Raw genomic sequence first — 26,360 nt, 5'->3', positions numbered from 1 at the left:
CCTGAAATCCCAAAACATCTTCCTCTTTTAAAGATGATGCCACACTGCTCACGTTTTTCTCCTTGATACTTGTGAACATAGCATTTGGTTATAAGCCTGAGTTTTTGCGGTCCACAAAATTGCTGTTTCATGTAATATGCTGAAAGTGTGAATAAAGAAGAAGGGGTGAAATTGTACCTATCTTATGCTAACAACTGAACTGACAAGTGTCCCAGATGATTACATCTTGACAGTTTTGATCAAGGAATTCAAATATTAGCCCTTACCATAGACTCTCTGTATTTGACTGCCTTCGCTTACTCGGCTCAGAGGAGGAGCAGCCTGTGTACTGGAAATGAGCAGCTGCTGTCACTGGGAGCTATCCAAAAAAACAAGGTGCCAAGTGTGGTGCATTTCTGGTGATCTGGTTCCTTACTTAATAGCTAAACCATTAGATCAGTGACATAATTTACATATTATCTTCCGAATGTGTCACATGGAAGATGAGCATAAGGTCAACAGCAGAACAAAGAGAGGGTGTTTGTTTCCTGGCTGATCGGTGCCCCGATGCCTCACCCTGTGCTGAAGCTCGAGGCGCACAGCAAATGGCCCTTTCAGCGTTTGTATTCTGTGGTCTCAGGGCGATCGGTACAAGCCTCTAAATGGAGCTTGCAATAACAGCCGAAGGGGCTCCCGATCTTACAGATTCTTCTTGCACACCATTTAGTAGCTGTGCTGAACTCATTCCGGTAATTGTGGCCGTCAGTGGAAGTCTTTCTTTGGCATTGGCTGTCTCCTGAACGGCAGTTTACTTTGCAAAACGTTTCATAGGGAATAATGGAATCATTGCTTGCCATTATAAGGGAGTTATTTTCTTACAAGGAGATACCTGTTAAGCATATTGGTGATGCAAGAAACACAACTAGAAAATGCTACTGCGTTAGAATTGAAAGAAGCTATGTTTTGTCATTGTTCAGTGGTGTGCAAACTATTTAACATTTGATTATTTTTTTTAGTAGTGAAGAGCCTAAAAGATACTTAGGGTTTGAAAAAATTCACAGCTTTTGCAGTTCTTTTAAGATCACTTTTCTATCTCGCAATCCATTTCTCATATTTACTTTTAAGGTCAAACAGCCTTTAGGTCTGTCTGCCTTTTTTTCCCCATTTGTGTGTTGCTTTGGGTAAACAAGTGCAATCCTTTTCAATGAATTATGTGAAGAAAAATATATCAAGAGAATTTGTGTTTCCCTAGCTCTGAAAAGAGAATTGCTCTTACTGGAAATCGGCTGAAGCTTTTCTGGAAACACCGAGCAAAATGAGCACAAGCTTTGATGTACATAATACTCTGCCACATCCGAGAAATGTTTTAAGGTGGGACAAGGGGGAGTGGCTTCAAACTGACAGAGAGTAAGTTTAGGTTACATTGGATAGTAGGAAGAAATTCTTCCCTGTGAGGGTGGTGAGGCCCTGGCACAGGTTGTCCAGAGAAGCTATGGCTGCCCTGTCCCTGGAAATGTCCAAGGCAAGGTTGGTGCAACCTGGAATAGTGGGAGGTGTCCTTTCCTAGAGCAGGGGGGAGACGGAGACCTTTTTAGATCTCCAACCCAAGCCATTCTGCAATTCTATGATCGTGGAAATATGTGAGCAGATAAAAGTGTTCAGGCTCTCTGAACCATCAGGAAGCCAGGTCTGTTCTTCCGCCTTGCTGCATGGAGGATTGTCACCTCTGGCAGTGGTGTGCTCAGAGCTTTGTTCTGATGCCTCTGTTGGGCCAGGAGGTCAGGGCTAGGACTTGAGCACTGAAACCCTCATCCTGCTCTGGCATTCATGGTACAGGGTTATATTTTAGGCACCTGGCTTTTCCCGGGTGCCTAAAATAACCCATGGTCAAGCCCAGCAGGTGGCTGTCTTGTGCATCTCCATCCAAACGCAGGTGCTGAACCCCACTTCCCTTTGCATTAAAGCGTTGCTCTGAGTTCTGGAGTTCCTCCAGACCTTGAAGCTGATACTGTAATTCAAGCAATTACTTTTTCTTGCTTTTTCCAGGAAGTGGAGCTCAATGTTAAACTTTTTTAAGGCATTTGAAAACACTTGTGAATGTTTTTATTTTTATTATTCAGTGGTTTTGGCAGGAATCGTAAGTGGAAATTACAGAAATACTGCAAGAAACGCTAGTTTTTTTGTGAGGTATCTATGCCAGGGAATTTGGGATGAATAGAAACCTTCTGAAAGGTTATCCAAATCAAAGCCAGTCGCCTCCTAAATGTATTTCTCTGACATTTCCAGAGGCAAACAAGACATGAATGTATCAACAAACAATCATTCTCTTATAAGAGATTTGGTAGTATCCTCCATGACTAAACGCTGTGCCAGAGGAAATGACTTGGGGTTTTATTCCTTTTCAGTAATGTGGAAAGTATGCCATGGGAGCGAGCAGGAAGAGGTTGTTTAGTGGAAGAGAGGAAGAAGAAACTTGGGAAGGGGTACAGAGAGACAGCGGTAGCAGCAAACAGAACTCTCCTGGTAGTGTGCTGTGCTCGGCAAAGCTTGAGGATTGGGTTTTCTGAGGCATTCGGTGTTTGCATAACTATATGCTCCTGCTGGAAAGAGTGATGCCATGTCTGCTCATGTTGGTGGGAGCAGAGTCAGGCTGATTCTTGTGCCCTTTTCAGATGGGATTTTCAGATGCTTTCGTTTCGGAATTTACGGCTTCATAGATAAAAGAAGTGGGTGGACAGCTGTGAGTGAGACAGTGGATCTGCCCAAAATCTAAAGGGACTTAAAGCCTCTCCTGAGAGTGCAGTGCTGAAACAAGTTCAAAGCAATAAATTCTCTTCATCCTTTAGTCTCATAAAAGGCTGCCAGTGAGTAGGATCTGGAATCAAGAGGAAAAAATAAGCCTGCAGGCAAAAGATTGGTTGAGGCAGGAGTGATGACTGGCTGAAACCAGATGTAGAAAGATCAGTGGATAAATCTGGCAGTGATGTTCCCACTTCAGGCTGACTCTGGTAATTATGCCGTGACTGAGCTGCATAGGCTGGGACACAGCCCCTGCGGATCGGTCTGTCCGGGTGACAGTCTCATAAGCACTGGCTGATACTTGGCGGCTCCATGCGTGGTGAGGAGGAGTCGGAGGAGTCGTCCTTGGAGAGCTGGCTGTGATTCAGCAGCACTGTTATGTTAAGCGGGATGAGCAGCATTGATGCAGTTTACCTGTGACCCCTCATTGCCTTTGAAAAGTTCGGGAGTGTTGCATATTTGTGTTTCCTTTGCAGTTTATGAGGAAAGTATTGTTTTCTGAAAAGGATTGCAAACTGTCGTTGGAGGCCCTTCTGCCTACATGTGTAGGGAATGTCTATCTTTGTAAGATCTTTTTTACCTCGTGGGCAGAAATATGGACTGAGAAGTACTCACTGACATCATACTGGTGGCTTTCTTCAGGGGAGCAGCTCACACAAACACGTTTTGTTCAGGCAGCAAAGATAAAAGTATAAAGAGTGCTCGAAGGAAAAGGAGGGTGAGGGAATTTTTGTTATTCCAAGGTTTTTTAAACTCTTTAAATAAAATAGCAAAATACAAAAACACACCAGTGTGTAAAGAGTGACTTGCCATTTTTGCTGTATGTCTTACTTGTTTTTTACAAGTAATGTGCCCTTGCATTACTTGAATTTAAAAAAAAACAAAAAAACCAAAAAAACAACCGACCAGTCTGTAAACTCTTTCTGCAGCCAGAAGAATGATGGAAGTTAGAATTTCTTTTACATAATCCCCTCGCATTTTGCTTGTGGATACAGCTGTGTTAACACAATGCAACATTTGAGTTGAGAGGTCTGCCAGATCCTGGCACCAGTGATAGTTTGTAGACTGAAGGTCTTATTTGATAGATATTCAAAGTGATACTGTGCTCAGTTGTATCTATGTTCCTGGAAGGAGGCTTGCAGTCAGCTTCTCAGAGGAAATACTTTCAAAAGGAAAAGTTTCATTTTGCCAAGATTCAGATAAGGTCGGAGTAATTGGACAAACCAGAGCTTTGTAGGTTAGAGATGAGCACAGCCTGCTCCCTGGGACTGTGCAAATGTACTAGGAGAACAGAAAAATGAAATGCATGAAGATGATTACATTTGCTGAAAATCTGAAGTTCTGTGTGTATCTCTTGGCATATTGTCAAGTGTAGAATTCCATTTGAGCAGGGTGGGGTTTTTTTACTTTTTAAAATTAAGTAAAATGTATTTATCCTTCCTGTTTCTGGTGTCCACTTTAAGACACCAGAAAATGGGTTCCCCAAATGAATTTAAGTTATTTTAATACTATGTATTTATGAATTGCTGTAAAAAATGATTGCAATATGATGCTAATTCACTATAGGTGTTACAAGTACATCTGTAGTAGCTTCTATCTAGCTTCCATGCTTTTCTGTTGTGGGACAGTAGGGATTGTATTCCAGCTGTACCCCACTGCTGGCCTAGGGAACACACTGACAGGTAGCAATCACCATTAGTCTTCTGACATCAGCTGACCTTTGCCAGCTTATACTTAAGGTCTGGACTGGTATTTTCTCCTGTGTTTCCGTGGCTGCAGAACGGTATAACTCTTAATTTGCCTGAGGTGGTTTCTGTGAGAGCCTGTGCTCAGTGATTGCATGACCTTCACAGGTGGAGAATGAAAGAGGGCAGACTGAGTTTCTTCAGTGGGGTAACTTAAATTTAAAATACAGGGGGGGAAAAAAAAAGGTGATAATTCTGTGGGTCAACCAGCAAAAGGAAAGCTGCAGATCTCTTCCTTCAGTGGTGGCATACATGGAGTCTCTTCCTGCCATCTTCTTGCCAGTGTTAGTCTTTTCCTCAGTCAGGTCTTGTTAGGTTGGTCAAGAGATCAAAAATCCTAGTTAGGAACTAAAGAACAGGAAGCTGGTGCAGTGGGGATAGCCTTGATTCCTTAGGAAACCGAGCAGAGGTGGGGTAAGGAGGACTGTGGGCAGGGATTTTGCACGTTCCTCAGATTGCTGTGGCTGAGCTCAGGGGAGGCGTACGGACAGACTGTCTCGTCTTTGCCAGGACTCATGGCCACAGAAAACGAGACATTTTGCTTTGTAAAAGCAAGACTGGAATGAGAGGATTAAAGGGAAGGATCCCGAGAAGTCCAGCGAGGTGGTCATTTGCTCTAATATAGTTAAGAATAAGAACATACCAAAAAATCCAAATAAAATTGTGGTAGAGGGAGTAAAGTAGGAGCTGTTTTGATGAGGAGTCAGAAGTCTCAGTTGCATACAGGCATGCAAAAGGTGCTGTGGGCATTCCTGTGTGAATGAAAACCAGCAGGAGAAGGGAGTGGAAGAAAGAAGATGAAAAGCACCTGGTTTTTTGAAACATACAGCTTGCATGGGCATGAGCATCCGTGCAGTAGCATTGGACTTCAGGGAAATTTGCCAAGCAGACAGATCACGCCTTCTCCCTGCCCTGTCTTGTCGCTCACACACGGGAGCTCTGTCCTGGATGTGAGGAGCTGTGGGAAGGCAGCGCTGTGCATAGGAACCAAATGGAACCTCTGCCCACGGAAAGCTGGGGCAGAGCACTGGGACACACAGAACGCTCCCTTCCAGATGGCCAGGCAAGAGGCCACCTGAGCAGCACAGTGAGCTGGCTCCTGCAGCCTGGTGGCATTTCCACGGGGGCTTTCTGAGCAGGCACCTGGGCAGCGTCTGGGTGAATCTGTCTTGGCTCTGCCTCAGTGCCTGGAGCACAGAAGGAGGAGAGAAGGCTCCTCTCTGGTAGGTACAGGAGATGACATGCTTTGCTGACTTTCTCTATCCAGCTTCCCAATCAAAGGAGGGAGATTTTTTGTTTCTGACAGCCTCATACGGTCCAAACTCAACAGGGACAACTTCAGAGCAGTGGTTTTCCAGCCTGTTTTGGATCTGACTAAACATCAGATGTGCACAGCTGTGTAGAGAAATGAAACCTCCTGACACTAGATTTGTTTTTCTGCAGTTGTTTCTGCATGATGTGGAGGAACCTCTCAGCTCTGAGGTAGGAGTCTGCCTCCAGGTTGTGGAGTGTTGCACCCAGCCTGGCCATCCATTTTACCAGCGAGCTCTAATGTCTTCTTGAGTATTGGATGGCAAAAAAGAAGTATCTGCACCAAAAGAACCCCTCCCAATAAATACAAAAAAAGTCCCAGCAGTGTCTCCCATTGTGCTGATTTTAGTCAGAAATACTAAAACCCACTCAAACATGAAACATTATTTAGGTTACCCTAAATTAGAGTGAAATGACATTGTAGCCACAAAAGGTGGTGGGGGATTGATTCCCTGGCTGTGTGGAGCTGAGAAGAGCTCAGCTGAGGCTCAGAGTTAAGGTCCTACAGATAGCAGTAATGTTGCATAAATGGTAACAGTAATAGAAGTTATGAAGAAGTTTAGAGCTCCAGAACCTCTTACAAGTGAAATAAGCAGTGGTTTTATTTAAGGCTTTCTTCCAGCTGGAGTCATACCACTCTTTGAAGGGCGAAAACTGTGTATTTATGTGTTTTCCTTCCTCTGTATGTTTGAGTGGAGAATGTAAAAATCTCAGCATGGTCTTATTTTGGTAATAGGATTGCATGCAGACATCCTTGTGGTTAAATTGAAAAAAAAACTTAAAACCCATGAGATTTCCTGTGAAGGGTTTGTTGTTTACAAATGAAGTGATTAATGACTGAGACTAGAGATGCAGGATCTTGTTCATAATGCTCTAGTGTAACTCCTTTAAAATCTCTGGGATTTTTCATGTGTCTTTTAATTTGGCGTTGCCATTAAGGGAATAGGATCAGCTTGGAAATTCGAGGGTTTTTTCTAATTCCCTTTTTGGGTTTCTTGGGTCTCCCTCCACCTTAAGACTCTCAGGTGTAAATTTTCTTTCCAGAATTGATCTAAAGAAGATTTTTCTTTTTCTTTTTTTTTTTTTTTTTTTTTTAAATATAATTTGTTATGCTCCCTAGAGCGGAACAACTGCTCTCTACCCTTGTGTATGTAGCAAATGAGGAGACAGAGCTTAACTCATTTAATAGCACCTGCAAAACCACCTGAACTGAACATCATCTCTTAGGGGATTAGTGTAGTCAAGTTCTTCAGGCACACTTCTAGGTAAATAAAACACAGTTCACAATTCTTTAGCGCTTCACCAGGAGCATATCCTTTAAATATACTGATTTAGGAAGAAAGTTGGACTTCTTTATTTTTAATTTTTTTTCCCCCAGCACTGCTTTTTGTCTTCTCCTGCTCATCCCTTAGTGTTTGGCTTTCACAACAACGCAGAATTCAAGATTTTTCTTTCAGCCTTCAAAGTCTGCAAACCCTGCCTGGAAAACAGGCAGGTTCCTGAGTTTCCTGGCATGGCTGCTTTTTAACCAGAATCCAAGTGGAAAAATGTAACCTTTTCTAGTGCTCTTGTGGTAGGACCTCTGGAAACAGGGTGAACTATTTAAAGCTTGCTGCTACATATTAAAACCAAAATGTTTCTTTTCTCCTGCTTGTACCTCTCAGTTTCCTCATGTACTTTTTCTTGCCAGGGTTTTTCATTTAACCCTTCTTTTCATTTAATCTCCTCCTCCTGCCTTGGTCTTCCTTACCCGTGTCAATTCTTTTGCATAAGGCATTAGAGGGAAGCAGAAGCATGCATGTGTTTGGTGTGGGGTATGTGTCAAACTTGGGGTTTTACCTGTCAGCATTCTCTGTCCCAGCTGCTTTGTTCTGCTCCATCTCCCTCTGCAGCCACACCACTAAACTGGGTTTTCGCTGCTGCTGCCAGCCATTTTTATTTTCATTTCTGCTTGTATCAAATCAAAACTTGCGTCTGTATTTCTACTCTCTAATGTTTTGCACTTGCATTATTTGCCCTTTTGGTAACTAAAACTTCCAACATAGCTCCCTGCTGTGTGGTTGGTAAACGTGTGGGCAAGGAGGAGAGTTAGGCTGTTTCAGTACAACTACAGGCTCACCTGTAAAAATCCTAGAAGGACTTCTTAGCATGGAACTGACTCCTGCTTAGTTCAGAAGCTGATTCACAAATTACTGGTGTGAATTGGTCGTGACTTCAGAGGAGCTCTGCTCCTCTACTTTCAGGTGGAGATCACCCCCTTGATATTCCCCAGGTGATGCGTTAGTATATTGTCCTGGGTGTTAAACTGTCCGTTCATTTTACCTGATAGTGGAAAATGCAGCTTCTTCCTAATTTCATCTTCAGTTCCTGACTTGAATATGACTCAGTTGCATTTTAGAAACTTGAAGCAGCATTTTTTGGGGGGTGTTTGGGGGTTTTGTTGTTGTTGTTTGTTGGTTTTTGCTTTAGTGGTAGAGTGTTTTCTCCCTTGTGGGTGATTTTAAACTGGTTTTTTTCCCTCCTGGTAAGTCCCGCTAATACTGTAATATTTGAGAGTGGATTGTAATGACATCTAACATTTTGTTCTGTTTGTACTGTAGACTGAGGTCAAGTAAACAAAGAAAGCAATCATTATGTTTTAGCATTCTTTTTTAATGAGCACATTAAAATCTACTCACAGCTACAGGATCAGCTGTGAAAAGAAGGGAGAAATAGGGAACTCTGAGTAGCACTGTATTTTTGAAGCAATTGATGGAAAAATAATGGACTGAAAGGATATGTAAGGACTCTGGTAGGAAATAAATGGCACGATGTTGTTGACAGAAAGGGTTTTGGCAGAGGGCTTGTTGTGACTGTTTCTGTGGCTTAGAATTGCAGAGGAATTTCCTACAGACTGGACTAACCTTTACAAATATGTGTCTGCTTTTAGGAGATCAAGGCATACAGTGGAGTCTTCTCAGGGAAGATGTCATCTTTGACAATGAAAACCCGTTGTCTGGACAAAAGAGGAAGTTTCTTTAAGGTAAATGGGATATTTATACAGAACATAAAGTACGTGAGCTTATGTGGAATGAGCGCTGCAGAATGTGCAGTACTCTCTGTGATACACAGTAAGCCTTTTCTGTAAAACGGGAAGTACTTCTTGAGCATTTCTTTTTACAGGCAGTGTTTGTGGCTAGGTTACCCCCAGTTTTATTTCACGTGTATATTTTGTTTGTACATGGCATAGAATATTTGGAGTAAAATAGGTCATGGCTTTCTTTGCTCCTAATGCTGAGAACATAAGCTTTATTATGTACAGACATAAAATTATTGGAGCCTTCATAACTGGGTTTGTGCCACTTAAAGTTGTGGTACAGGTTTATGATTTCCACTATTGGATTGAAAATTGGGTTTACTGCCTATTTTGAGAACAATTGGCGTCCCAAAAAGCCAGGGTGCAGTAGGAGTTATCAGTGCAGCTTTCAAAAGATGACTGAATCCTATTAACTATGTGCCAGGGTGGCCGTGGCTGCCTTGTTGGACAGGGTTTTGCTTTAGGGAGCCATCAAAATTTACAGGTGCTTCTGAGCACTGAATTAACTTAACGGGTTCACATCCCTGATATTATTCAGCACTTGCTGTAGCTTCTTCCAGTGAAAGATGCTAACGCTGCCATCTCTGGGTGTTGCTGTTTCCATTACTTCTCTTCCTCTGGGGTAGAAGTTTCCCTTAGGGCAATCTTTATGAAACAAACCATCAGCGCTGCAGTAGCGTTGTGTTCTCCTTTTGTCTTGCCCAGCAATTCACAGTGGTCAACGATTAACAGGGTCATCCAGTGACAGGAACCGCCTCTCAGTTCTGTGACACACTTCAGCTACCTCTCATAATGTCAGCTTGTTGATAGCACTCCACAGCCAAATAGGGAGAATAGCCCTGTTTTTCAAATCACAGCAAGGAACTGTCTCAGGTCCCAGAAATATCTCTAGGTTGTCTCTTACCTGTATGCTGAAGGACTCCTGATGTCACTTGGGACTGTAAGCAAGCACCTAGTCATTTTCTGCAGTCCTTTGGGATCTCCTTGTGTAGTTCTTGTGTAGAGAATAGATGCTGGAACAGCTGTTTTGTTCATGATGATGGCGTTGCAGTTACTCTAAGTGATTAGAAATGCAGTCTGCCTGCACAATTTCAAGAAACATTGTCAGTTAGAAAACTAAGGTCCTAAGTTTTCTTAAGGACTGGCTGGCAGGGAAAAAGATGTCTCCGAGATACTTTTCCAGACCTCTCACTATCCCTGGGCAGTTGCACTGTTGGACCATGGTTCTGAGCACACAGATTCAGATTGGAAGCTGCAGGCAGTCAGTGTGCCCAGCCTGGGTGCAGGGCACCTGGTAGTTCGTGGGTGTTCAGTGAAATTACCTTTTTTTCCTCCCTCCCCCGTGTGAGTAGAAATGTGACAGCAGTTACATTTGTTTGCTACAGCTGAGCTGGTGAACAAGCAAAATACTTGGCACATCAGATTTTTTGAGTTTACATTTTTTTAATTTGCCTTGTCTCTCTGTGTTTAGGAGACCTAGTAATTAAGATATGGCCTTTTATCCCTGCCGATCTGTTCTTCAGAATGCGCTCCCACAGGCACAGACTGTGCAATGTACTTGCACATGGCTCTCATGTTGTTCTTGTTACTTTGCAGTTGCCTAAGAAACCTTTACCATGCTGGTAGGCAGATTCTCAGGGCTCTTAAATCCTCTTAAGGGAGTATCTTACCATTCTCAGCAACATTTGCCAGAAAAATCGCTGACAAATGCCAGTGGGAAATTCCAAATTCATCTTTTTTTTTTTTTCCTGTTTCTTAAGTAGTTCTCATTGCTGCAGCTTCTAACCATCTCTTAGTTTTTTCGTGGCCATTCTTTTGACTGTTAGTATGCAAGGAAAACAGTACTGTCTCCATTTTACACAGAGCAGAAGTCTGTAGTTTCAGAGGCTAAATTCTGTGGACTCTTTATACCTTGTGCTTAGTGAGTGCTCAGAGCCAGCAAAGAGTAAAAATGAGGCAAAGATGGGGTTCGTCTTGGATAATCCTGGGAGTGAATAGCTTGCCAGTGGTTACAAGAGAGAGCATGTGGTAAGGCAAAGGGCTGAATATACGTCTCTGACAAATATCCTCTTTACTGAATCATCCTCCTTCTCATCAGAATGTTCCAGTTTTTACTGAACTGGCATCAGAGGTTTCACACCAGTAAAACTTTTCTGTTCCAAAACCAAGCATCGGGTAAAACTTTGTTTCTGATCAGTAAGACACTGAACAATGTCAGTGGCCCTGAGAATTCATAGCTCACTGTGCAAAATAACCAGAATTTGCAGCCGTGTATCAAAATATTGGATTGTATTCAGAGGCTTGCACAAGTCCAGAAGCAGCGTTCCCAGTTCGGCTTGTCTCTGGCACTTGGCCACCTCATCACACAGGGCCCTCTGTGAGGGTTGCTACGTTCTGCTTATCAAAACAGGAAGGAAAAGATGTGATGCCAAAGAGGATGCAGGTCTCCAGAAAGGATGAAAAATGAGATGCTGGCAGGAAGGGGGAATGGTAAGTGCTGAGGCTCATTTGTCCAGTCTGATACTGATCTCGCTGTCTTCAGCCCCTCGCTGCCTTCAGCCCATGTCCCCTTGCCAGATTAGAAGCACCCATCTTATCTTTTCCTCTCAAGCTCTTGTAAATCTCAGGGCTTGGAAACATTGTGCAGTGGTCATCTTGGCTCACTCTTTCAGTGCATTCTCAGAAGGATGGAAGTTTCATTAATTCTCTGTACAAGCTTACTTACATTTCAACACAAAAAGTAGGAATTCAGTTCTCACACAGTTTTTTCTTAAAATGTCCTGGAACATACATCAAATCAAAGCCACCTGTCTTCTTCTTGGGAGCAGGAAACTCTTCAAGTCAAGTGAGTAAGAAGAGCTGTGGTTATGCTGGGCTTCTGGGAGAGGCGCTGTCTGTGTCTGGTCCTGGGCATGTGCTTTCCCTGATGCATGGCAGTGATGTGAGTGTTAACAGAGCAGCTTCACAAGTGTGACTGGAGCCCCTTGGGGGTGGGTTGCTTCTGATGAACACTGAACACTTCTGATGAACACTGACTCTGATTTTTGCTGCTTGTATGACATCCTGAAAGATGCAAAGCAAAACAGATGAGTTGTGGTGAGAGAATGCTGGGGTGCTGAGGTGCTGTGTTTGTGGTCCCTATGTAGGAGTTTCACTGTCACCCTTGCCAGCTCCCAAAAGCTGAGCTCAGTCTTGTTGAGCTCAGAATCAATTGACAAAAGCAGAGTGTGGTACATTGTGAAAGGAAATGTTGTGGTTTAAGATGTTTGCATTTCATGATTTCGTTCATGGATGTTAGGAATGTAAACAGTTAGTACATAGGTATTTGGCAATCTAATGTTTAGGATAGATTTGGTTAGGCAGTACTGTTCTGGGCTGCTATGTGAATTCATGCTGCCTGAGTCATGATTATTTTTTGGCTTTACAGTGGTTATACTGTAGTGTCTTTTGAATTTAAAGAGCAGTGCTTTATCAGGAATAAATCCCAAAGGAAAATCATTAGACACAAAAAATAGCTATTTTGTCATGTTCTGTAAGATCTCATTTTAATTTTGTTTTTTAAAAAATACTAAGTAATTAACCATCTGAGAAGATGTCACACTTCCAAATGCATTTTTCAGGTAAACCTCCTCCTCCTATAGCAAAGCTGAGTAATAGCTATTTCACAGACCTAAAACAGTCCACAACAGATATCTTCTGATTACTTTTATGTCTTTGTGCTCATGGATGCTGTTTTACACTAACAATGGCCCCTGACAAATGTATCCATCCACTTCAGTTGCATTTTTCTTTGGAAATTGCTTCTTGCTATGTTGCTGTCAAGTCTGTTGAAACAAAGGAATGAGTTTTCCCATTATTTCCAGCCAAAGAGGTACCACACTTGTTGCAAATAGAGAACTCTCTTTGAAGAGTTCCAGTATTCTTAGCCTTGCACTAAAAAGGCAGAGCCTTCTTCTGCTGCTTGTTTCCTCAGGGCTGGAGCTAATAATAGTACATACCCAGGATCCTTCCTGCATTTTGTAGAAACATGTTATTAACAGCTCATCTTGTGTGATGCTAATCGTGCGTGCATCAAGTGCACTGTATAATCACCAGGTGTGTCATTGACCTCAAATACTGGGAAATGCTGTCATAAAATCATGAGTGCACCTTACGTTGTTTGATAGAAAAATGCCCTTGTAACAGTATGTGCCAGCTAATTGCAAGCATTCACAAATGGTGCAACTCCGTAAGACTTTCTGGTTTTACATCAAGAGAAGAGCAACTTTTTTTTGTCGTTAAAGAGAATTTAAGGAAAATAGTTGGAAATTGCAGGAAATATTGGTGGTTTATTTTAGCAAAAAATGAGGAGTTTCTTCCTAGAGAGCGGTGTTTTAGTTCAGGTGGAGTACACAGTGGCAGGTGGTAGGTCCCGGTTGGGTTGCCGTGGGTGTTCCATCCTGGGGAACTTTGCAGGTCACTTTGGGATTTGATGCCACACTTTGACCTGGTTTCCTTGTCCAGGATGTACTGACTTTTCAGAGACTAAGGAAAGACTGATTTCTCATGGTGGATATGTGGTATACCCAAGAAATTTAGCCTGTAGAATAGAATGTGAGCTGAAGGCTGCTTGAAACATGCCATCTTGTGTAAGTTCTCTTTAGAAAAAGAAGCAAAGATGCTAAACATGGAAGAATTCCTCTCAGGGATGACAATTTCTGCAGCGTTCTCTTCGAGGCAGGCGTAGAAATTCAAAAGCATTAAGATTACTTCGCTGTTAGTACAGTTTGGATTAGAATTCTTTGCTGTAGCTCCCTGAGATTTTGTCTGCTGGGAGGGAGGTGGGTTTTGTCACAGCTCTGGTCAAAGCCCGCTAACGCAGGTAACTCGGTTGGCAGCCGGGTAGCGACACAGCAAGGCGGGCATGGAGGAGGTTGCTGCAAACACATGGACGCCTCTGGGGAGCTCATACATTGTATGCTTTGCAGGGAGAGGTGCTGAAAAGCTCCTTTGTTGTGCAGACTGTTCGCCTGTGAGAGACACTTAGTCTCTGCAGATGTGTCAGAGAACAGGGCACACCACTGTGATGAATCTTTATGGCCCCAGCTGGTCTTAGGGATGCCAAGACTTGAGGTGCTGCTGCCCATGAAGAGGAGCTCCTTGTGCAGAGCTGAATCCCAGGGAGTAGCAGCTCAAGCTTTCATACAGTTGCCAGCTGAAGCAGCTTTGCAGGGGTGCTTTGCTGGCAATGCATAAATTCACCCCTTCTGATTCACCCACAACTGGCTCTGCTGACAACCACTCCAAGGCACCTTGATCCCCAACAGGGAGAATACATGCCCAGAGCTGGTTGCAGCACTCTTCGTTTCTGGTCAGCTTCTCTGTGTGGATGGCCAGCAAATTTCCAAGCAGTCTCTCTTGCTCTGCTTGAATCTTAAGCAGAATCTTAACGTGTTTGAAGGAGGGCTGCTGAAAGAGACACCTCTGTTGCCGTGCGGAGTTGACCAACGATGATCCCTTGAAGACTACTGGATGGCCAATTCCAGCTTGATTATTCTGAGACTGACTGTCTTTAAGGTGCTTGTGTGACTGGCCTTAGGTTTTACCGTATTGCACAAAATGGAAGGAGCTGGGAGTAATTCCCCTGGTTTCAGTGCTGTCTTTGGGCCCTGCAGAAGGGGACCAGACGGGCTGACCGGTGCATGCAGCACTGGCGGTGGAGTTACACTGCTAATTCAGTGAAAGGGCTGCTCTGCTAACCTTAGTTCCCCACTCTGAGGGGATGCTGCTGCCTGTAGCCATGGTCAGACACCATGCACTGGGCATGCAATGGCTTTCTAGTGAGGCCCACTGGACAGCAGTGTCACATGGATTTTTCACCGTGTAAAGCCAGTGTGGGGGCTGGATTCACCCCTTATCCAAAAGGAGGGATGAAATGACCTGTGCTCAGCAGCACTCAGTGTTTGGGGGGTGCGGAGAGACTGCTCCGTCAGGATGGCCTGGGTTCCTGAGGCTGGCCTGGGCTCCTCCGGCTGCTCCCTGAGGCTGGCCTGGGTTCCTCTGGCTGCCCCTTCTCACTGTCAGGGAGGCATTGCTCACATCTGGCTGCAGTGACTCAGGGGTGTTTGAGAGTCAGCAGCTGGAAGGTCTTTGCAATGCCGGTAGGACATACGTCTGGTGTCACCGAAACTGCGGAAAAAACACTCTCCAACAATTTTTAGTGTAAGAGAATTGAGGCATTACTTTATTCTGGCCAGGATGTGCAACAGAAATAATTTCATCCACACATTGCGTGGGTTATGCAGAGAAAATCATTCCATCACACGTAACTCTTTACTAGATTGTTCACATACAGTCAAAACCCGGAAAAATTAATTGGCTCAATGTTCATTAGTCCCAAGGTCTTCGTATTTGGTTTCCTACTGGTTATTGATCCCTTCGCCTTCCATGTTAATTAGGCTCTCATCCTAACCAGATGTCTCGGACCATGCCAGGGGTGATGTTTGGAGTTGATGTTTGTTAATGGTCATTATCTTTTGTGTATCTTCTGTGCTACTCCCAGTCTGTTGAGATGTTAAGCTCATCAGGCCTGAGTGGTGAAACAATCCTTTGAAAAGAAACCTCAATTCCTTTCCCCCTGGGCAAAGGAGAACAAAACCCCTGACTAAAGTTATGTAAAAAAATGTTAAATTTTGTATCATTTCCAACACTGGGAGCTATGACTTGGACAGAAAGAAGCCCTTATGGTGTGGATAATGGTAATTCATTCTTACATAAGGTCTGTTTACTGGAGTTGGCCAGTTGTAAGCAGAGACTAAAACTTCTTTTGAATTGATTGGAATAATGCTGCACAGCAAAGGAGAGTGTGAATTCCTGAGGTGGAGGAAAACTTCCAATATAACAATTTAGGAAGATGATGCCTGCAATTCTTTGAAATGCTGCTGTACTGAGTTGCCTGCACTGAGTGGGACTTGGGCTTGTTACCTGTTGGGTGGCTGTGAAGACTGTTCTGACTTGGACTGCAAAGCTGGTTTTGCTTCATGTGCTGGGGTTTTTGTTTGCTGTGATGTGCAGGGGTGGTGGAAGAGATCACTGCATCACTGCAGACCTTTCATTAGGTTCCCTCCCGGCAGGAGAGAGGGAACCCTCCCAGGGTTTATATAAAGGCTGTCATGGTGTGGCGTGACAAGCAAACCTGATACGTTGGCTACAAAGAAGTGCCCAAGAGAGCATGCTTTGCAAACTTCATGGTTGGTTTCTGCTCAACAAAATGTTTCCCAGAACTCTGGGTAGCAAATTCTGCATTTCTCAGGATGCAACCTTAGTGCTAACCGTGCCCACCTTAAAATGAGTTTTTGCCCTCATACCCAGAATCTGGGTGGGGTTCTGCCCGAGCCGAAGGGCTGCAAGGCAATTCTTTTTAAATTGAATTGTTGTTTTCAAGTGGAGTCCAAAACCTCATGTGAAAAGCAGCCACACATTCCCTTCTTGCTTCATTGCTTTTCATCCTCCACGGTATCATAATGCTGGCTTAGTGTCCCTTCTGAAACAGAACTCTTGCGGATGGAACTCTTCTAATTTTTTTTTTTTTTTAATTGAACAAGTAAATGCTATGAACAGTTGAATAATTTAGTTTTTGTAAGATGTTTTATAATGCATAGAGGCTGCAAATTTATTCCATTTAAATTAAAAGGCTAGACAACCTGGAAGGTTTTGTACTGGCACAAAACAGGAATTATTCTTCCTCCGAGAACCACTATACATGGGCCCAACCCTTACTTGTTCCTTTGCAAGGGGAAGTCCAAATAGGATGCGATTTTACAAAAAAAAGAAAAGTTTGTAATCTCTGGTGACTAAACTTGCCCCGGCTTCTTTTCCACGCCTCTTCCACTCACTTGATGTCATACTATTTTTGTCCCTTTCTAGCTCATTGACACAATTGCCTCAGAAATCGGAGAACTGAAACAGGAGATGGTACAGACAGATCTCACAGTGGAAGATGAATCTGCTGATTGGCGAAGGTGATTAAAATGTTTCTTTTCATAGTTCTGGAGGGTCTACCATGACAGGAATGTTTTCATTGTGCTGTCTTCTTGGGTGGCTGTTGTCCTAGCACTTTTCTCCCTGGCAGCATAGGATGTGTAGATAATCTTGCTCTTGATCTAAGGAATTTGCCTTTGTGCAGGAGTGCCCAGAGACTCAGTTGTTTGGTGTATTTGCCTTAATATCTTCTAACTGCAACCGATCTTCACTTCTACTTCCTTGTTAAAAAACTTGGATACTGATGAATGTCTAAAGCAGGGAACTGCTAAGATTTTTACCGTTGTCTGTGGCACAGCTTTGCTTTCACGCTGTAAAGACAAAATGTTCACGGCTTCAAGTGGCTCTTTGAAGGTTCAAGATACAATAACATGATTTATTTATGTTCTCAGGTTAGGAAGTAAAATATTGACTGCTGTGAGCTGATGCATAGGTGGGTTATGTGTTTAAGTTAAGTTATATATGAGTAGCTTGCAAATAAAAAAAATAAATTGTCATCTTAAGCTTGTACCTTTAAGTGGGCAGAGTGGGATCCCAGCATTTTGGCTTTGCTTGCCCAGTAACATCTGCTAAATTGGCATCTGGAGGATAATTAATATTTTAATCATTGTGTTAACAAGAGAACGGATTTTTGTACTTATCTGAAATATTTGTGGTAAGAGGAGAGCAACCAGTGTAGGCATTGTGTTTTATCTGACTGCATGGTCTTGGCCAGCTCTGGAGCTGGTGAGCTTTGTTCTTCTAGCAGTGAGTTAATGAAGTGGAAAATTATTATTTAAAATTACATTCAAGATTTTTAGCTCTTTTTCTTCCTATGAGTTCTATTGACATCTGCTAGAACTTACTACAAAGCATATTTAGATTATTTAAAAAAACATTAAGCAGCACCTTTGTTTCCCAAGTGGTAAAGAAGTAAGACAGTTGAACTAATTAAAGTCGCTGGCTGTGGCCCTGGTTGAACATTATTCACTTTTAAAGCTTTTCAGAGCACAGTTCTTTTACAGGGGCAGAAAGGATACTTTCTTTTTGTGAATTCAGCTAATTAACTTCAGACATCATCAGCTAATTTTCAGTTAAGAAAAGGATTCTTGTATCTTTGAATACATCATATGCATGAACGGCTAAGGTCTACTGATTTTAAAATCTTGGTGGAAGCACTTAGCTGGAAATAGTCAACAAAACCTCCTCCCCATTTTACAGATCATGGGTTTTCTTTTTATTGATTTTTTAAATGGATTTTTAATCTTGATTTGTTAATCTCGACTGCAAAATATATTTTGGTTTAAGATATGTAAGTAAGTAAACCTAATATAAAAAAGTCAAGAATGCAATTTCTATGAAAAATAATAATAGCCATCCAAAAAAAAAATTATTTATGTCACTTCAAGATGATAATGTGAAATATGAAGTCTGAGTAAATAAGCTAAAGTCAAACCTTCTGTGACTACAAAATTCTGAACTGCATGCTTCTGTGCAAGGAAGAAATTGTATCAAAGTTGGTAAATTACGTAATTTAGTTGTGCACTGGCACCTTTTTTTTTTTTTTAATAGAGCTACAGAGCAAGATTATAGTAATTTCAACAAAAGTTTTCCAGAGTTCTTGTTTAAACTAGACACCTCACAAGGCTGTGTTTACTGTCATAACTTTATTTCTTTGTAGTTAATTTAAAACTTGGCAATTAATGTAGCTTGCTCTTCTTATTGCGTGTTCTGCTGTTCAGAAGTTGGTATCTTGATATGACCCTTGGATTTGCATCTAGGGAAATTTGAGCTCAGTGTCCATTCTCCTCGCTCTTTTTCCACCTTAGCAGGTATCCACAGACACCCGGAGCAGTTCTGGAAAGGCAGCAGTTGCAGAGCTCTCGGCTGAATTCAGAAAAACAGGGACATGAAACTGCATGTCTGCAGCCTCAGTATTGCGGTGTGAGGTTTTTTTGTGGTTATGTGGTGACTTTCAGATTTACACTCCTCACCCCAGTTTTATTTTGGGCTCCTCTCTCCTTTTAATATATATGGCCCAAGTAATATCAACAATGGTTCAAGGGCTTACCGCTTTGGCTTGTAAATATATAAAAGCCAGGCCAAAAAAAAAAGGCTTGCAAAAATATGTTTTAAGGAGGATTGTTTCAGTATTCCACTTTTTTGATGCCTGGACTTTTCCCAGTGCAGACATTTATCTCAATAATGCAAATGAGCAGGGTTTTCAGAAAAGGGAACGAGTGGGACAGATTTCTGTCCTGCCTTTCCAGTGACCAGAGAGCATCTGCATGCAATGGCAGCCCAGGAGCCTGCGGGACAGGACTGGTGGCACCTGGATGCACCTGGATGATCTTTCAGGAGGCCCCAGGCCCCCTGCATGTCTGTGTGAATGTCTGTGAGGGGGCCGACGCTTCCTGCTTCCCTCTGTAGGGAGGGCTGTAAAGCTCCAGGCTTCCCGGGGCACTTGGTGCCTGTGAAATGGTTCAGGGATGCTTTGCTGGTGGTGGCAGCTGCAGCAGCTTATTCCCTTCCTGCTCTCTTACTGTGGAAGGAGCACGGGCAGAGCTTTGCCTTGTGTCCTGCACTGCACAGCCCTCACGCCGCTGTCTTTTCCACAGCAGTTACTAACTTCAGTAGAGCCACCTTCTGTCTTGCACAGAGAACCACTTCTATTGTTGTTGACAGGTAGGCAAGTATCCAACAACCTTTTTTCCCAGCCGCCTTGTCCTGTTCTTTTAGCTGTAGTGGGATGCAGGAGGAAGTTCCCAGTGGCTTTATGCCCCTCCCAGCTGATGTTCAGTATGACTGTACAGACTAGGCTGGGGTGATTAAGAGCTGTTAGATTGCAGGATTTACAGAAACCCAGGCATTTTGCAGTGGATGGTCAAACTGAGTTAACTCTCTGGTGGTTTAACTTCGGTGGGACTGGAGCAAGGTTCACATCATGAGCAAGGATCATCGTGGTTACAGGCTTCAACCTGTTCCTTGTCTTTTTTACTGTGATCTAAGTCTAATCAGGATGCAGCATAGCATTGTTTATCTTGGCAATTACCTCTCTTCCCACGCGTTTATGGGTATTTTCAAATCTAAGGAAACTTGCATGAATCATGTGTTTTCTTTAGTTCATTGTGAGTAGTGTTGGAACTCCTTTCCCACTGAAGATGATCATGTTGCAGCCCTGCATTAAAGCAGACCATCTATCAAGGCTAATTTGTGTTTCAGTTTTGAGTTTAACGTGACCTGGTCAGATTGTCTTATATCAGGAGTCTTTTTGAAAATCCCAAACAAATAACACAGACCAACCAACCAAACATCCCCCAACTCAAAAGTAAAACCAGGAGACTAATTTAGTTGTTGTATAATACAGCGTATTTTGCTAGCATTTAGGTCACAGCAACTTCTTACCCTTATTTTGTACACTTGAGTTAATCCGTTGTTCATAAATTCCAGCGGTTATTCTTTCCATGCAATTGTTTCCAAAGTAGTAACGCACACATCCCAGCCCCAAAAGATTTTGGTCTTAACTCTTAAGACGTGATAAATTTCAAGAACTCCCATGTATCAGGGTTTGCCTGTATGTCTAATGCCCAGATCATTAATTAAAATTATTTTAAGAATAAAAAGCAAACTGGGAATATGATGCTCAGTAGTGCTAGACCGCTGCAAATAGGCTGTCAAAACACACCAGTGGGGGTTTTTTATGCATTTGCTCCCAGGCCTTGGGAAGTGGCTTCTCGTAGGTTGTATGTGGTTTGCCAGGTGCGGTTTTTCCAAGGTGTGCTCTTTCCGGAGTTCCCCAGGATAGATCTTTCTCTCTGCCTCCTTCTTTATTATTTGGCTATAGGAAATAATTTTTCTGAAGTGTTGCCTATTCCTGTGTGTTTCACCACAGATTGCAGTAACATTCTAGTGCTGATTCAGCCAAGTTGCATCGGTGTTGTTTGAACCATTAGTGTTTAGGAGTGGTAGAATTCTGGTGATGATCAGAGATTCATAATCTTCAGCTTATTTTTTGAGGGAGCAGAAACAGCTGCAGCAAGGAGGTGCCTGTAGTGTATGTAGGTCAGAGAGTTTCCTCCGTGGATCGCAGCATGTAAGTGCCTGGAGGTTCCAAAAACCTGACAGCTCCCCAGTCAAATTGATCTTCCAATTTATAATGGTGTAGGGGGTGAGGGACAGCATGAAGCCAGTCCTACCAAGGAGGAACATCGCGACCCTACATGCCTGTGCAAACTCTTGCCAGCTTTAGGTGGTCTTGTGGTAGCGAGCAATGCCGGGCATTCTAGCTCATACCAGTCACACACCTTCTTTTGAATGTGGTGTAGCTGTCTTTAGTAGGCAGAACACTTTTCCCTCTTGGACATGTTCCCCCTGCAGCATGTTTAGTTTTCACCTCCTGACAAGGAATGGAAATAATTTCTATCTGTCTAAGCTTGCAGCCAGCATTTGTGTATAACTTGCACTTTGCCACAGCTCCCTTTGGTTTGTAGTGCAGCTGACTGGCACTGAGGGTGAGTGGGAAGTTTCTGAGCAGTATTTACTGGAGGTACAGCTCAGGAAAACACTTGTGGCTCTTGATTTGACTTTCTGGAGATTCATCCATTGCGACACTAGGCTTTGCTGGGACTGGTTGAAAGGGTAACCCAGCATTCCTACTGAGGCAGTTTCAGACCTGGTCATGACCGATGTAAACAGTACTTCCCTCCTGCACCCAACGTGTTTCTATGTATTTTGTGCCCCTCGAGGGCATATTGGCAGTTAGTAAAAGCTTCTGATGCTTATGGGCAGGGGGGGAAATCATCTGCGTTTGGGATGCCTTGGAAATCTGAAAAGCATCACATCATAAATAAGCAAACAGAGGAGAAAAGAACGAGGCAAACGCTGGTAGTGGTGATTGATCCAGGTAATGAAAAGTCAAATGATTTTGCCTGTTGTTACCCGATCATACAGTGAAAGTTCTCTGCCCCATTTACTTTCCCTGCTTGTCCTCTCCAGAGATGCTGCAAGTCGCTGACCAAAGCTAGAAGAAAGCAGTTTGGTCGTTGGGTTTTTTCTGTTGTTTGGTTGGTAGGTTTTAATTTGGTTTGGCTTGTTTTCTGTGGTGCAGGGATTTTGGGGGGGTGGAGAGGCTTTTTGTTTCTTTTTTAAGTATTCAGTGCTCCTGTGCTTGTGAACTCTGTGCCCACTTGCTGTGGGTACAGTAGCTGGGATAATGAGGATGGTCAATGCTGTTAGTGATGCTTAGGGCCTGTCCAGAGCATGGAATTCAGAAGAACTGCACCGTGTGCAGTGGGGAGGTGGAGCTGTGTTGCCCTCTGCCGCCCAGGGCCTCTTCTGCGACAGAAAAGGTCTGTAGGGGGAACACATCCTCTGCCTGACATCTCAGGGAGTCAGTCGAGCTTGCAGGGTGCTTTTCGTCTGTTCCTAAATATTGTCATCAGGAAGCCGTTACCAGAGTAACTGCTCCAGAGTGATTTCTAGCATGGGAGAATCACAGGATGTACTTCTAGGTCAAAAATGAGGAATTTGAGCCAGCAACACACGTGCACTTGTACTGGGTGTTCTGTATTATATGGATGATGGTGAAGCTTTGCATAACAAAAGGAGTTCTCAAAGTATTCTGTTTATTTGGATTTTTCATAACAAGTATCTGTAGCCTCCAAGAACTGTACTTCATTACTGAACGTAGCAGTCACTTTAGATGCCCCACTCCAAATAAATTTTAACCTTGCATTACTTTGCCACGTTCACACTTAGCTTAGCCTTTATTTCTCACATAGGAGTCGATCCACTGCCAAATGAATTTGGAGCATAAATACACAATTCTTTACTTGTTTCTGATCCTGGGAGGTGTAGTATTAAAATGCAAGGTAAGGACTTTTCATGGCAAAATGGAAAAAAAAGTAAATATTTACAGAATTTAGCAGGAGTACCATAAAAAGTGACTGCCACTTATGACATTTTTTTTAAGGAAGCTGTGCCTTAGGGAGGGTTATTTGGGGATTTAACATGTTTTTCTTGTTTCTTTCTTGGGTTTCCCATCTCCTTCTCACCTGCTTCCACTCTGACCTCTTAGCAGAGGGGAGCAAAGATGGATATGCAGCTGTGAAGGCAATAGAGCTGCTGGAGCAGAGACAGTAGTCTGGGCATAAGATGAAGTGGTGCTGATTTGTGGACTCCCTCCAAATTTGATCTGATTTGATCCCTCCCTCCAAACAGACTTAAGTTCCTATGTCTGGTGCAATGACCACCAACAGGTAGTGGGTCGCTCCATTATCAGAGTATTGAATGGATTTTTCTGGCAGGCAGGGGAGAGCAAGATTTCTGTGGGTTGCAGCATTTGCAGTCAATCTGGGAATAAAAGTATCTGAATTGCATAAATATCCTTGAAGAGAAGCTTTTCCATATGTTAGCATAGCAAGGGAAGCAAGTGAAATGTTCAGTCAATCACATCTGCACATACAATTGTATCTGAAGTGATGGCTGAATTTCTCCAACCTCAAAGGAGAATGCTAAGGCTTATCTTCAAGCTGGCTTTGAATTGAGAACCTTTAAAGAGAATTTTTAAAAGGGAATTATATTTCATAAATATATGAATTCTCAGCAGGAGAAGTACCAGCCCAGAGTGCCAGCAGTGCCATGAGCTTTGTGATAATTCTGTTTGCTGACCTGAGTGATTGTTCATAGGAGGTTAGCATGTCTAATTTTTTTTTTTCCCCCACAGTCTAATAAAGGACATGGATAATGTCTCTCCTGAGAAAAATGATGTAAAAAGCTGCCCCCGGGACTCTGGATATGACAGCCTATCCAACAAGCTAAGCATATTGGACAAGCTCCTTCATACTCACCCTGTGTGGCTGCAGCTTGGTCTGAATGATGCTGAAGCCATGGAAATTTTGCAGGCCCAGCCTCCTGGGGTAAGAAGAATCTCAACTTCTTTGAGGACATTTTTGCCTTTCCCAAATGTTGTGCTGCTGCCATTTTACACCAAGGTGTTGGACCCAATACAATAATGACCAAGTAAAGTTCTGGTATGGTTTAGATCAGACATCATGAGGTTGTTCTGGTTCCTTTTGTGATTTATCTGTATTTACTGTAGCATCTGTGATGAACCTAAACCATGTCCTTCTGCCTTTTCCACAACAGATATTTCTGGTTAGGAAATCTGCAAGGCTGCAGAAGAAAGTCATCTCTCTGCGTCTGTCCAGTGACTGTGGGTCCTGCCTGAAAGAATTTGCCATAAAAGAAAGCACATACAGTAAGTTGTGAGCTACATGCTTTTCAGCTGCTGGTTAGGTACTCTTTCCCTGTAGGATGCAGGAGCGCTCACGCTGCTGAATCCCACAGCAGAGGATACCCAAAATTGTGCAAGTAACGTCATGGGGTGCCTGTCCTGCTTGCTCTCTGGGGTAGGCTCTGGGAGTGGGTCAGGCATGTTCTGCCTGGAGCAGAGCAGATATACAGAAATGCTTCAGGCTGCTGCAGCTGGAATGTACCTTGCTGAATCCAGAATTCATTTATTTTTATCCTCTTAGAAACATATGTGTCTTCTGTAGAAACACAGGCTGTAATCCTGTCTGTTTTCAATGAAGTGTCCTTGCATTTCCTTGTACTCAGGGGACTGTTCTTGGATACAACTTTGTCATGAGCTCTCTCTGTCCACAGTTTAGGTGTGGGATGGGTTGTTGGTTTTTTGTTGGTTTTTGTTGGTTTGGTGGGGATTTTTTTTTAGTGTAATAGCTAAATTGATTTTAACCCTTTAGAACTTTTTCTGTTGCAAGATCAATGATTTTTTTTTAAAGTTAAAACTATATTTGTTCTTTCTTTTTTTGGTAGAAACGAGCAAATGTTAGGACTCCAAATTGTTTTGAACCAGTAATGCCCTCATATCTTTAGAAGGGAGGGTGTGATAAATAAGTTTGAGATTTAGGAATGAAAAAAGGAAGCTGCAGCTGGTGAGTGCATGTGGTGCTGAAACTGCAAGTGGAACAAATACTTTGTTTTAACAAGAAAGAGAAAACTGGAAAAAATTAGCAACAATTTCAGTTAAACTTCCCTGAAACAGAGAGTCTATAGTTATCTTCTATTTCAATTTGTAAACTGACATAATTTTAGTTGAATTTTCCCTTTTTTATCTCTCCCTCCTCTGCCCCCAGGAACAAGAAGTTAATTCTTTGTGTCTGGCTTTTGTTCCAGTTACAGGCAAGGCAAGGCAAAGAGAAGAGAAAGTTGTCAGTAATAGTTGATCTAAGTGTGGCCTGTGTTTATATAGGCTTGTTTTGCTAATCATTTTCCATCTAGAAAATAATTGTATATTGTCTTTTATGAACAAAATTTTTCCACAAGGGGGAAGTATTTACTGATGGTTTTAGCCATTTGTCACAGCTGAGGTTTTAGACCAGAGGCAAAAAGATCAGGATCATTTCACTCTAGGAGCTGCTTCTGCTTGATCTTTGTAGCCATTGGGTGAGATTTGCTACTGGCATCAGAGAGACCGTGAAGTAATCCTCATTATTGCTGAGAACAAGTATTTATATCAGTAAGAAACAATGGCATGAAGTGGGGAAAAATGAAAGGCACTGCTCGTGTCTTCCTCTTCCCCTGTGCAAGGCAGTGGCATGCAACAGAATTGTCTGAGTTTTTTAAGGGTCTTCAGGTTAAAATGGTTTTCTTGGGAGTGAAAGAAAATTTGTCTCCCTTTAGGTTCTACACACCTGGGGCGAAGACAAGTGAGTAGAATGCAATTCAAGAGGAGGAAATAAGAGATTTAAAATTAGGTATATTAGTACAGTGGGCAAACAAAGCCTCAGTTACTGATTTGTTGCCTATTAGCAAAACATTGTGCAGTCCTCATTACACAATCTGTTTTACAGGAATTAGACTGTATGCTTGGAATACAAAAGCAAACCAGCCACCAAGATTATCAGTATATTCTTGAGAGTGCCTTCAGCAGAGATATGAACTCCTCTACAGAGTTGTTTTCTCTTAACCAAATAGTAGCTAGTTTGATGGTGATAACTTACTAACTTCATGCAAAAATCTGTGTTTTATTAAACGTTTTAAAGAAATAGTGGATTAATGTGTGATTCTTTCTTGTAACTTTCTTCGCAGCGTTTTCCTTGGAGGGGTCTGGAATAAGTTTTGCTGATTTGTTCAGACTCATTGCTTTCTACTGTATTAGCAGGTAAGATGGTGTTATGTTCCAAGTCACATCTGCTGGACTGTCTCGAGAAAAAGAGTTTTGAGGACTTGGTTCAGCATGATATTTATGTTGCCAATCTGCAAATATTCCTGGGTAGTCTTAGAACATAATGGAAGAAATCAGAGGTGAGTCTCAGAAGCAAGTGTCTCTGTCTTACTTCATACTGATTATTGGGAGGCTGCTGTGATTTTACCCATCCAGCTGTGAGGTGGTGCCAAGTTAAACTTTACTTTAGCTGGTATCTTGTAAT

General features: G+C 42.7%; 1 protein-coding gene across 11 annotated transcripts in view; it reads left to right on the top strand.

Moving 5' to 3' along the window:
* The window catches only part of RIN2 (Ras and Rab interactor 2), a 65,425-nt gene that overhangs the window by 17,094 nt on the left and 21,971 nt on the right, over positions 1-26,360 (top strand). For 7 of the 11 annotated variants that reach the window (XM_042038882.1, XM_042038883.1, XM_042038887.1 and 4 more), the window contains 5 exons: positions 8,764-8,856; positions 16,816-16,910; positions 23,633-23,825; positions 24,055-24,166; positions 26,020-26,092. In XM_042038882.1, the coding sequence (XP_041894816.1) occupies positions 8,800-8,856; positions 16,816-16,910; positions 23,633-23,825; positions 24,055-24,166; positions 26,020-26,092 (530 nt within the window). In that variant the 5' untranslated portion in view covers positions 8,764-8,799. Of the gene's footprint in view, positions 1-8,763; positions 8,857-16,815; positions 16,911-17,339; positions 17,363-22,688; positions 22,779-23,632; positions 23,826-24,054; positions 24,167-26,019; positions 26,236-26,360 lie in introns of those variants that run through there. The other 4 variants (XM_042038891.1, XM_042038890.1, XM_042038889.1 and 1 more) reach the window with 4 other exon arrangements.

This window comes from Corvus kubaryi, unplaced genomic scaffold (genome assembly GCF_017639235.1).
Source record: "Corvus kubaryi isolate FWS band 111438036 unplaced genomic scaffold, C.kubaryi_AGA036_p1.0 37393, whole genome shotgun sequence".
NCBI lineage: Eukaryota > Metazoa > Chordata > Aves > Passeriformes > Corvidae > Corvus > Corvus kubaryi.
Note: the sequence above shows the minus strand (reverse complement) of the source record. Positions and strands in the feature narration are given on the sequence as shown.